The following is a 12,941-nucleotide window of genomic DNA, read 5'->3' as shown; positions in this document are numbered from 1 at the left end:
AACATACTCCTTCCTCCTAGCCATTTCCATTTCTAAATGGACCTTTCTTTAATCAGCATAGCACCTGCTATATTCTTATTTATGCATTGGATAGGGATTTGTCCTTACGGATACTGTAGAATTGTATCCTATCTCATGTGAGGTTTATTTCTGTTGAATGTCTAAAACTGCACCAGCTGGATGACCAGGCACACAGGATTATATTTATATTCTTCCGATTCCCTCCTCATAGGCACCTCCGTTCTCAGTAAACCTGTCCTCAGCAAAATATTGCCGTAAAAAGATCCATTAAAAAACACATAAAATGGTACTATCCAAAAGGTGACTCGTTCACTCGGGATGCCATGCCCCCACCGCCACTTTTATCTTAGACAAGCAATTCAACTGTTAGCGTGTACTTATAGTTCCTCAGATTGTAGAGTTAGGCCCTTTGTTCTCCAGAATGGCTGCCTTTGAACTGCCAAGTGCACACTCTCAGAATTCGAAATCCCCACACGCTGGTTGTGGTGATAAACACGAATCTTCGTAGTCCACGCCGGATAATCGGGCTTATTTCTTTGCAGGATTTAACCCTACCTGGTGGGCAGCAACTCCGCCCCAGTCCGGCGGTTCGGGGACGCCGCCGAGGGAACGAGGGAACGCGACTTGGCGCGGCTGCGCCCCACGCTGCTGCACGCGGCTGGGCTCAACGCGGCGGCGTCGGGCGGGCCTGCGGCGCGGCGTCCAGGAGGCGGGTCGGCTCGTGCGGCGACCGGCCCGCGCGGCGGGAACTCGAGGCCCCATTGGCCGCGCTGGAAGGCGCGGCGGGGGCTCGTGCTCCAACGGTCCCAGGGTCCGCGGCGGCCCCGGCGCAGGCAGGAGGGGGGGGGCAGGGCGCAGCGAAGGCCGGACGAGTGGGAGGGGGGATCGAGAACGGGGTGGGAGAGCCAGGCTCGGCGGGGTGAATCCCAGTGCCCGGGCGGGGGCGATGGAGGAGGCGCTGCTCTCCACCCCCATCAACCCCAACAACTTCCCCGCCAAGCTGTGGCGGTTGGTGAACAGTCCCCGGTACCGCTCGATCCGCTGGGACGGCCGTGGCGAGGGGCTGCTCATCGACCAGCCGCTCTTCGAGGCCGAGCTGCTCAGCCCGCCCGGGGCCGGGGCCGGGGCCGGGGGCGGCGGCGGCGGGGGGCAGCGGCGGGGGCGGCGTGGGGGGCGCCGGGGCCGAGCCCGAGCTCTTCAAAACCACCAACTTCACCAGCTTCATCCGCCAGCTCAACCTCTACGGCTTCCGCAAGGTGGTGCTGGGCGGGCCGGGCGCGGCGGGGCCCGGGCCGGGGCCAGGGGGCGGCGGGCCGGCGGGCGACGGGCCGCTCCACCACTTCCACAGCCCGCACTTCCGCCGCGACCAGCCGCAGCTGCTCGTGCACCTCAAGAGGCTCACCAGCGCCAACAAGGCCAAGCTGGCGGCCGGCCTGGAGGTGCCGTGCCGGCCGCCCAACCGCTTCCAGAGGCTCCTCATCACGTCAGCCTCGGCCTCGGCCTCCGCCTCCACCTCCCCGCTGCAGCCCCAGGAGCCGCCGCCGCCCGCGGGGCCCCGGCCAGAGCCGCACGGTGAGTCCTCGCCCGCGGCAGGGCACATGGGGCGCCAGGGAGCAACCGCCACTTGCGAGGGCATTCCGCACATCCTGCCCCGTGAGGTGATCCACTTGCTGCTGTGCTTCCGGAGAAATAAGCCACGTCACCTCCACCGTTTCCAGCACCCCTTTCCGCCAGCAGGTCCCCCCAAAGAGGCCGTAAGCGTCGAGTCCCTTCTGGCTAGTTGCCCACTGGCGGCCGAAGGGACCTCTGCTGTAGGCTTTCTGCTCTCCCCGGCCCCTCTTGAACTCCAAGCCTCCATGGCCATTTACCTTCTTGAGACCCTTACCTTACCTTGAACGTCTAGAATAAGTAGCCCTTTGTCGAAGCTCCAGGTCGGGAGGAAACACCGAAGGGTCTCCCTTGCTCTAGAGGGTAAGAATATGATGGTCAAGGGAGGAAGAAACAGAGCCACAGCCAAGGAAACTTAGAACGTTTATACCGACCGAGGGAAAGTGAACAAGGTACCTCGAGTGGAAGTGTGTCCTTGAAGGGACCGGCCATCTTCCACCCCTTTGACACACGTAAGAAATCTTAGAAGAGGTGTCCTGATAGTAATCGTAGTATAGAAAAGTCGACGTTGTTTATATATCTTAAGAGCAAAAACAGTAATATTTTTAATTGTCTTAAGATGTTGTTCCTGCATACAATGAATTGGCTAAACATTTTGTTCATTGTAACTAATTAGAGCTGATGTTTACTTAGGTGTTATGGTTAGGTAAACATGAGGCAAAAATGGTTTTCTTTACTGTCAAGTTGTAGTTGAAAAGAATTTTAGAAAGTTCACATTTACAATCTTTGACTCTTTCACTCTACACCTTTTGGTATTGAAAAAACTTTATATAACTGTGTATTTACTAAGAGCTCAAAAATTCTCTGATAGAAAACTATCAACTTGATTTCTGGTGCTCTTCCCCCTCTTCTGGGAAGGTGAGGGTGGCAATATTCCTTCTCTGTTTAAAGAATCCACGATATGAGGCAGTATTCCAAGACAGCAACTGGATATAATAATGAGAATTCATTCTTTGCCTTCAGTAGAAACATTTTCACCATGTTAATTTGGATTTAACATAATGTGTAAGGATTATTTTTCAGTTATGGGAAACTTAAAAAATATACAAATGAAATTAGCTCTTTGTTCAGTTTAACCTAGGCCCAGGGATATGAATGAGACAGCATTTTGTTTATTTGAAATTTAGAAGATAAGGGATTATAAACTTGTGTGTCTGTGGAGTTTAGAAGATAAGGGATTAGGTTAGAGTTCTAGTAACAAGATGGAAAAATAGCAGTGGCGTAGGAATGTTCTAAAGGAATTCTAAAGGAGTATTAAGCTGCTTCCATGTGATGGCCATTGATTTTGGTGGGGAATTGAATGGGGAAAGGCAATGGAGATAATACCATGGCATACATTTGGCAGAATCTCTGACGTGGATATTTGTTTTTCAGGTTGTGTATCTGGTGGGCATATGGAGAAAAGACTGGGAAGTGTGTTCTTGGGAGAAATAGGATAACCACTTCAAACAGAGAAACATATATGTGCATACATAAAAAGAAGGTCTTGCTCACTTTTTTCACTTCTCTGACTTTTTCCCTCACCAGTGTTAAACCCAGTTGTATTCTAAGGATAGAGTCTATTTTATTTTCTTTGATTTTTATTTATTTATTTATTTAAAAAGATATTTATTTATTTATTTATTTGCGAGAGAGCACAAGTGGTGGGAAGGGCACAAGAGACAGCACGAGTTGGGGGAAGGGCAAAGGAAGAGGGAGAAGCAGACTCCCCGCTGAGGAGGGAGCCCAACACTCGGCTCTCCATCCCAGGACCCCGTGATCATGACCTGAATTGAAGGCAGATGCTTAACCAGCTGAGCCACCCAGGAGCCCCGGATAGAGTCCATTTTAATTAAAGAAATACAGGGGCTGCCTATGGTCTGATTTTCTTCACTTATAGTTTAGTTGGGTGGCACTTTAAAGATTATTTGTTGAATAACAAATTTAATTCATACTTTTACAGTATCAATAATACATCAATCGACATAACTAGATCATTGTAGTTTTCATGCATTTACTGTTTTTTACTGGTCTGCCTGTTGGTATGTGCAGAAGGTTTGTCATTTGTGGATTGTCTATACCATAGGCTTGATTCACTAGGCAATTGAGTGACTCGTGTGGGCGGGATGTAAGTTCAAGAATAGTGGGCCAGGGGAGCCTGGGTGGCTCAGTCGTTAAGCGTCTGCCTTCAGCTCAGGTCATGATTCCAGGATAGTGGGATCGAGCCCCGCATCGGGCTCCCCGCTCAGAGGGAAGCCTGCTTCTCCCTCTCCCACTCCCCCTGCTTGTGTTCCCTCTCTCGCTGTCTCACTATCTGTCAAATAAATAAAATCTTAAAAAAAAAAAATACTGAGCCAACTTTGTTTGTTTTAATTCTATGTTCTAAGCCCTTGGCTCTTCTATTTGTCTTTATGTAATTTTTATTCTTCTTGACTCTTTCATTAGTTATATGCCTGACTATACTGTTGCTTTTCAGTTTCTACTTTGTTTACTGTGTTCTACTGCAGCTTATGGTTTGAATACTTCTTTTTTTTTTTTCTTTACAATAGACTCCTTTGTTTTAGTAACTACTTGTCTTATCTAGATCCTTTGAACTAGCTGTCTTGTGCACCTTTCAGGAATGTACTTGATAAGAAATATGAAGATCACATGTTTTTCCCTTTTTTTTTTTTTTGGTCCACTTTTGTTATTTTGCTCTTGAGCGGCAATTTATTTTACAGTGTTTGTTAACAATATTTGTTAAAACTTTCTAAATTAAGTAACAAGTGTGAGAAATAGTAGATAATCTGTTTTGGCCTGGGAATACCAAGCTCGCAGGAGGCAAGTTTTTCCTGGGAATTGATTAGCTCAGATTCATTTATATAGAAGGAATAGGATTTTTAAGAACAGAAATCCATCTTGCCTTGCATTTCCAGAATTCTGGATTTAAACGTTGCCAAATATATCTTGAAGGTGTTCTGAAAACATGTAGATGATATTCTGTGAAGTTGGTCAGAATAGAAACCTATGAGATAACCCTTAACAGTAAATAAGAGCTGAACGTGTTTTAGTTCTTTATTTTAAAAAAACAAATGCAAAGGAATGCCTTTCTAATCCTATCAGCATTCTTATGTTAGCAGCGTCTAAAAATCTGTGTTTTGGCGATCACTAAGAGTTTATTGTGATAGAAGTAGAATTTATATTTTAATTTGAGAAATCAAAGTAATTAAGGAATTAGCTGCTTAAGTTATTGACAATCTGCAGATTCATTAACAGCTTAACTGTAAAGAAAAGTAGAAGTGTTAACTCTTGCACACTGCAGCGATATGTAGTTGTAGTATGCGAAGAATCCAAGGAGGACTCAAGTGGTGGGTAGTTTTAGACCTCAGAAACAGCTGTTCTAAAGAGCAAAAAATGTTACTTTAGGTCTTAAAGGATTGTACTGGTAGGTCAAAGTATGTATACATATAGAATTGCTAGTCAAATACCGTTAAAACTATTTTTTGTACTTTAGAGGAAAAGAGGAAAAGCAGTTTTTAAGAGGTATATATCATTTGAATACATTCAATCTTCTGAACTAAGAGTTTTTTCCCCATGAGGTTTAGACCTCTTGATTTCCAGGGCTCTAGAATTTTTGTGTATATAAGTATGTATGTATTTGTTTTTGGTAAATGCTTTATTCCTTTTAAAATTTTTATCATTTTTAAGAGTTTATTTTAAGAAAATTGATTTGAATCAGGCAGTGCCAAACCAGAAGTGGTTAGGAGTGCTCCTAATGCTTTATTTTTATTTTATTTTATTTTTTTGAGAGAGACAGCAAGTGGATTGGATGTGCAGAGGGAGAGAAAGAATTTTTTTTTAAGATTTTTTTTTTTTTTTTTATTCATTTGAGACAGAGACCAACACACACAGAGAGGGAGAGAGCGAGCGAGCACACGCGCATGAGCAGGGGAGAGAGGCAGAGGGAGGGGGAGAAGCAGACTTCTCGCTGATCCTGGAGCCTGATGAGGGGCTCGATCCCAGGACCCAGAGATCATGCCCTGAGCCAAAGGCAAACGCTTAACCATCTGAGCCACCCAGGCGCCGAGAGAGAGAGAGAGAGAGAGAGAGAGAGAGAGATCGAGTTTATAAGCAAGCTCCACACCTGGCACAGAGCCCCCTGTGGGGCTCCATCCCAGGACTCACAACCGGAGCCAAAATTAAGAGTTGGATGCTTAACCGACTGAGCCACCCAGCGCCCCCTAATGCTTTATTTTTAGAGGAAATTAAACATCAAAGAAATAGAATGAAAGATGTTTACACATGTTAAATGGGTTTGCAGTTTAAATATTTGGAAAAGTAGGTTTTTGAGTGCCATCTTTTACCACGTAGTTTAACAGATGAGTAGCACATAAATTAGAGTTTCCCTCTGTTTTATAGATTCGTTTAATAAAACAAATTGAAAGGAATTTGTGAACCACATAATTTAATACATGACGCCTTCCTGGGAATAAATTAGCCTAGCTTTATGTTCAAGAATTACAGTCTGAAAAATGCGTGTTTTCTTTTTCCTCTTTACATAGTATTGCCGTTTCTCTTCATCGTCTCCACTTTTTAATTCCTTTCTACCTTATTAGATAAGAGAAAGCAAATATCAGAATCTTTGGGCCTGAGCGTGTGGATTTTTAACAAACTCTCAGGTGATTTCAGATGTAAATCAATGTTTGAGAGCTGCTGATATCTAGGAAGGGACTCTACTGGAGATCCTTTAAGAACAAAAGGCCATGGAAAATTTTTGATTAATTTAAGAAAGGAAGAAGACAACTGAGTCAAAGTTTTCAAGCCTGACTTTTCGGCAGAGATTATCATAAAAACAAACAAACAAACAAAACAACTGCAGGGGAGTAAAGAACATTAACTGTCTTTTGGTTTGTGTTATCGTTCTTTTTTGATGTACACATGTCTTTTATATATACAGTTGAGTGTTTACTTTCGTGCCTATTATTAAGGTTTCTAAATGATTTGAAAGACTAAATGGAATTTCTAAAACTTCTAGGAAGTAGCTTACAGATTGGAAAAATCTGGGTCAATCAGTTGAGGTAAAAAATGTAAGATGACTGAATCGTCTATAAAAGGCTTGAACGTTGAATTTATTTTAACAATTGACTTAATATTAGAGTATAGCTACTTTGTCTCTTATGACAGTAATATTGAGAACCAAGCAAAAGCTTATTTGATTATTTTCTTAGGATTATTATGTGTATTCTGGATTCTGAGCTTGTTTTTATCAGAACTAAATTTCTGTTGTGTTAAAAATGGCTGAGAATTCAACATATTCATATTTTGTGACTTTTGGGTTACTACATCCAGTGGTATAATGTAAAATTAGTAAATGTGTTCTTCCTTTCTTATGCAGGACCAGTGGCTGTAGGACAATTCCACCGGTCATTCCGGCGAGATAGTTTGTCTCCTTACTCCTACGTATCGACTTCATCCCACAACCACAGTACTTTCCCTCTGAAAGGTTTAGATCGGACCCCGATTCCTCCTAGAACATGGCAGAACTCCCTTGGAATGCACCCGGGACAAGTGGAAACGTCTCCCACTTTTTCAGATAAAGGGGTTCCATTTCCTGTACTGCAGAGGTTTCCAACTGAGGTTACCTACACCCTGCAGCCCAGCGCCACATCCGTACACGTTCAGCAAGGTCCTCAAACAATGGTCAGCTCCTCCCAAAAATACAGTAACTACACACCCTCAGCGCAGTACTCCCAAGCCTACTATCCAACAGGTAGGAGAAATTCAAGTTCGGTGGCTTCTCTTAAAGTACTTTATAATGAACATTTATATTTTTAATGCATTTCTGCATGCTTAAAAATAGGAATATGCACCTAAGAAATGTCAAAATTTCCTCATGAGGCATATTTTTAAAGCAATATATAAAATTTCATTGTGTTCTTAAGGATTGTGAAAATTCTGATGGGTACATAAAAGTATATGTTTTTGGTGAAACTTTTGTATCTTTGAAATGTGTCCTATGTAATGAAATTAGGATATAGTACGTTGGGACCTTGTCTTAACTTCGCTGCTGGTGCAATATTTTGTTTCTTTTCTTAAAAAAAATCACATACATATTATAGTTGACCCTTGAACAATGCAGGATTGGGGTACTGACCCCCATACAGTTGAAAAACTGTATAACTTTTGCCCCAAAACTTAACTTCTAATTACCTATTGTTGACTGGAAGCCTTACCTAAGATAACATTAAGAGTTGATTAGCTCATAGTTTGTATGTTTTATGTGTTATGTACTGTATTCTTACAATAAGCTAGAGACAAGAAAATGTTATTAAGAAAATCATAAGAAAAAATACATTTACAATACTGTGTTCTATCAAAAAAATTCACGTATAAGTGGACCCATGTAGTTCAAGCTTACGTTCAAGGGTCAGCTGTATATACTGTATTTTTGAATGTTATAGGTGAGATTACCTCATAATGAAATAATTTTAGTGTATCAGTAAGGACGTTTAATAAAAGAACATACTCTCAATTTCTTAAAACACGATGGTGTGATTTGACAGTGCAGGCCCTGCAGTGTTAATCCCAGCCAACTAAGAAGTGGGGAGTAGCAGAGAAGAGAACCTGATAATGACAATTGACCTAAAGCTCAGCCAAGGTCATTGAAGACATACTGTAGATCTCAAGCCACTAATCAGGAATCCTTATGATAGTGACCACATGTTTAGCTTCTTGGGGGGAGGGGAGTGTCTTTTGGGAGGGGTACAGTTTTGCAAGATAATAGCCTTTCCTTTCCATTCAAATGTACCATGTAGTCATGGTGTGTTTCATCGTGAAGAGTGCTTTCATACTGAGTGACAGAACGGGGCAATGGAAATAAGACAAGGGTCAAGGCTTTCAGAAAAGACCAGAGAGAGTAGAAAGAGGGCATTCCTTTGTTAAGACTCTAGGAGTATTAATTTTCTCAAATATGTGGATCTGGAAGCAATCTCTAGAGGTATTTTGTTAGACCGCTTCTCCCAGGCAGGAGGAAATCAAAAGCTAAAATAAGTGGAAGGAATGTAAATTTGATAAGGAAATAAAATAATTGTTGACTTTTACGAGTTATAAAGCCGGTAACTTCTGTTTGTAACAGGACTCACTATTTTCTAGCTGTAACATCCAATCGTATTCTTTTATTATCAGCTTATTGCATTCTACCAAAATATAGCAGTAAAAGGGATTGTTTTATTTTCCCAAAATATTTCCTATTTTAATATTAAAATAATAGGAGTTTAAATTAGATTGGGTTTTCTATATTTTTAGGTATATACTGTTTGGGTGGATGGAGTTGAGAAGGAAAAGGCAAAGGAAGTATGTGGGTTAAGGGTGACTTGGCACTTTTATTCATTTTGCCTATTAGAAATCTAAATTTTTTTTTTTTGGCCTTCCTATATAGAAAAAGGTTGAAGTCTACTATTTTTCCAGATTTTCAGCTACTTCTTTGAAAAACAAAACTGTCTGTGTGATCTTGAAAAATAGAAGATGACTAAATTCATGTTCGAAGTTTTAGATCTTATGTATAGCAACAAATAGGGTCAGATTTTTATTAGTGAATAGTTTAATTCAACATTTTAATAAACAGATTAGATGTTACTATCTAAATTATAATTTCAGCCGCATTCCAGGTATGCATAGAATGTATATACATACATAGAGACAGTCTGTGTCTTCCTTACACTTGCTTTCCGTCCTGTAGCCCATCAGCTGGCTAATACCCCTAGCTTCTTCCTTTTACCAGTGTTTCTCAATCCTTGCCTAAACTCCTTCCAAACCCCCCTCCTCAAACTACTAAAGACTCGGAAGCTTCTGGGGAGTTTCAATTTGGAAGAACTGCAGCAAGAGAGATGTAGAAATGTGCTTAACCTTCCAATTTGTAATTTTGGAGGCATTTTCCTATGGACATGTTAGATAGGGTGGTTATTCTATATTACTATTAGTCATACACTATGGTACAGGTGGTTATAATCTGGATTAGGAGCCAAATTAGCCTATGTGATGTTGTTTCTATGGGAAAATGTATTTCAAGTTCCAGACAATCCTCTCGGAAATAACCTGGCTCCAAATTTTATGAGAACCACTTATGTATTATGTACCAGAAAACACTACAAATAGTTAATGATGTTCATTCATTATAGAAATACTACTTGTTAAATTATGATTTAAGATGTATTATTTTTAAAACATTTTATGTTAGCTTGGATGTAAAATTATAAATTAAAAATTGTCTCCAAGAGTTCAAGGTAAGAACTAGAAAAGAGACATTAAAAGAATAGGTGCTGCTGTTGTTTCGATAGCTTACAGGGCATGTGAAATAGAATCTTACGTTACCTGAATTTTTGTTTTGTCTTCTTTAATAGGATAATTGAAATGTCTATAATGTTTCTGAGGTTCGAAGAATAAGAAATGTCATTTATTCATGATGACATCTAATACATAGAGTAGGTCTATGATATAGTGTAATAAGCAAAACTGCTTGGAACATTCTGAAGTACTATATAAATAAAAGGCTGTATTAAATATAAAAGATTTGCTATGGAAAAGAAAATGCCATAAAAATACTGTGGAAGTATTTGATTCCTCCAAATTTTAGGTGAAGGAAGCAAAACGTAGTGAGCAGCCGAGCCAATATTTAGTGAGTACCTGTTTATGTAGAACGTTACAAATGACTTTTCCGAAGTTAAATAGAATATTATTCTCAGAGGCAGGATAATAATCACTCCCAAATCCAGCTCTTCAAGTAATAACGAAGGAACTAATTTTGGAATAATGGTCCAACTTGAATCCTTTTCAAGGATTTGAGGTTTGGATCAAAATTAGTAGCAGCAACACCTGACTTCATTTAAAAATTGTATTAATAATAAATTTGGATCTGGTCTTCAAATAGTATAACCAGTAAATTTTGAATGTCGTGATATTTTACAAATCAATTTCTCTAGTAAAGCCAAAGATTGAGACTGGAAAACTGCCGGCAGACTGACTCATAAAATGACTCACCCGGATCTGTGCTTACGTTCGTCATTCCCCTCTTGAAGCGCCTGTTTTCTTTGCCTAACTCACTACATTTTTTCCACTCTTATCACTCCTTCAAAGACAAAATGTTGTAGATCCAGTATTGATTGACTCTTTTTAGTCTCTCTTTATCTCGGGTTCATTTTTTTTCCCTCTGATGTTATTTATATAGCAGTCACTATGACCAAGCATTGTTCTGAGTATTTTCCAAATATCAATTCATTTAATCCTCACAGCAACCTTAAAGGTTAGAAATTTAATTATCCCCATTTTATAGGTTAGGAAACTGAAACGCAACTAGTCAGAGGCAAGGCTGGCGAACAAACCCAGTCAGACTGACTCAGGAGTCCATTCTTTCGGTCATGGTGCTCTGCTACATGCCTGCCTCTCATATAGAGAGGGACTTGTTGTTTTTTCTTTTGAGAGACTCTTTCCTAGTATGTCTCCTCCCCAGAGTTAGTTACTCCCAGATAGGATAGACAACAGAAAATGATGGAGGGACCTACCCTTCTATGCTTCTGTGGCAGTGGGACTACCCCGCATTATTGACTCATCCTACCCAAGCTGTGAGAACATAGTCCCAACTGCTAGAGTGGGAGGTCCGGTTTGGGGCCTCTGAAGAGTGGGGCTGCCTCTAATTCATTTCTGTATAGCCCTCTGCCTAGCATAGTGCTTGGCTATAATGATTTCCTAGTAAATAGTGTATTGAGTGGAATGAAATAAGTCTAGTCTCAGCTTTGTAGTTAATCATTTAACCTGATCTTCAGTGAATAATTTCATGACACTCCTCCTCAATTTCCCTTCCTATAAAGTGGCAATAGTAGTTCAGGTCAGGGATTAAATGAATTTAATGTATGTAAATAGACTTTATAAAATTTAAAATACTATTTACATAGAAAGCATAAAGTATTTTAAAAGCTGTCTTTCAAATGAACCTACATATTAACATCCTAAAGTCTAAATACAGTAATTTTTAAGAATATACAACTTCTGCAAGGTACATATGATGTTTTTATTTTTTATTGAAAAAATACATATTGTATCATTATTTAAAAAAATTTTTTTTGACTTGAATCTTGGGCAAAAAGAATTGCTTATTATTGTGGGTTTCTGTTGTTTTTTAAGTAGGTTCCATGCCCATCATGGAGCCCAGTGAGGAGCTTGAACTCAAACCCTGAGATCAAGAGTTGGATGCTTAACTGACTGCGCCATCCAGGCAGCCCTATTATTGTTTTAAAGTACATTTAAATTCTAAAGATTTTTCTTTTAGGCTTTTAATTCTATATAGTGTACATAAACAGATACAGCACCTGGAGTTAGAAGAGCTTTGAATGCTGTCGTTTTTGTGCTCAGGTAGCCTCTATTGTCAGTTTCTTTGAAAAGGCCCGATTTTGTTCTTATGGCAAGAGGGACAGGAAGTTCTCTTTAGCTGCCAGAAGAAACTAAGCAAAAGCACAATTATATTTGCCTTTCTTTTTATTAAGGTAAAATATAAATAACATAGAGTTTACCATATTAACCATTTTTAAGTCTACAATTCTGTGGCGTTAAATACGTTCACATTGTTGTACTAGCATTTCTACCTTCCATTTCCAGAACTTTTTTCTCTTCCCCAACTGAGACTCCATACCCATTAAGCACTAACTTCACACTCCCCTCTCCCCCCAGCTCCTGGCAACCACCATTCTACTTTCTGTCCCTATGAATTTGACAACTGTCTGAAACTCATATAAGAGGAATCATACGATATTCGCCCTTTTGTGATTGGCTTATTAAGCATACTGTTTTCAATGTTCATTGATACTATAGCATGGGTCAAAATTTCCTTATTTTTTAAGGCTGAATAATTTTCCATTGTATATATGTACCACATTTTGTTCATCCATTCATCTGTTGATAGACACGGGGTTGCTTCCACCTTTTGACTATTGTGAATAATGCTGCTGTGAACATGGTTGCACAAATATATATTTGAGTGCCTGTCTTCACTTTTTTTGGGTATAGATCTCTACCCTACTATAAGTGAGGAAGTATTGGGGTTCTAGATGTGTAGTAACTTTTCTTGAAACTAAATTTACTATTAGGCTGTTTTTCCTGTTGAGCATTTATATTGGGCATTTTCTCTCTGTTGACACTGTACGATTCTGGAGTAGATTCAAGTCTAAAACATTTTAATTATATATTTGTATTACCTCCATAGGATAAAGGAGTATGAAGTTGTTTTCCTAACCCACAGTGGGAGT

At 40.3% G+C, this 12,941-nt stretch overlaps 1 protein-coding gene across 1 annotated transcript in view; it reads left to right on the top strand.

The window, feature by feature from the left end:
* Positions 1-906: 906 nt before the first annotated feature.
* Positions 907-12,941, top strand: part of HSF5 (heat shock transcription factor 5) — a 44,821-nt gene continuing 32,786 nt past the window's right edge. Inside the window, 3 exon segments of the mRNA XM_045773366.2 lie at positions 907-1,164; positions 1,166-1,593; positions 7,043-7,417. Coding sequence (XP_045629322.2) covers positions 968-1,164; positions 1,166-1,593; positions 7,043-7,417 — 1,000 coding nt within the window. The 5' untranslated portion in view covers positions 907-967.

Source organism: Ursus americanus, chromosome 23 (genome assembly GCF_024610735.1).
Source record: "Ursus americanus isolate L20-20 chromosome 23, mUrsAme1.1.p, whole genome shotgun sequence".
In the NCBI taxonomy this organism is placed as follows: Eukaryota; Metazoa; Chordata; class Mammalia; order Carnivora; family Ursidae; genus Ursus; species Ursus americanus.
This window is presented reverse-complemented; position numbering and strand designations above follow the sequence as displayed.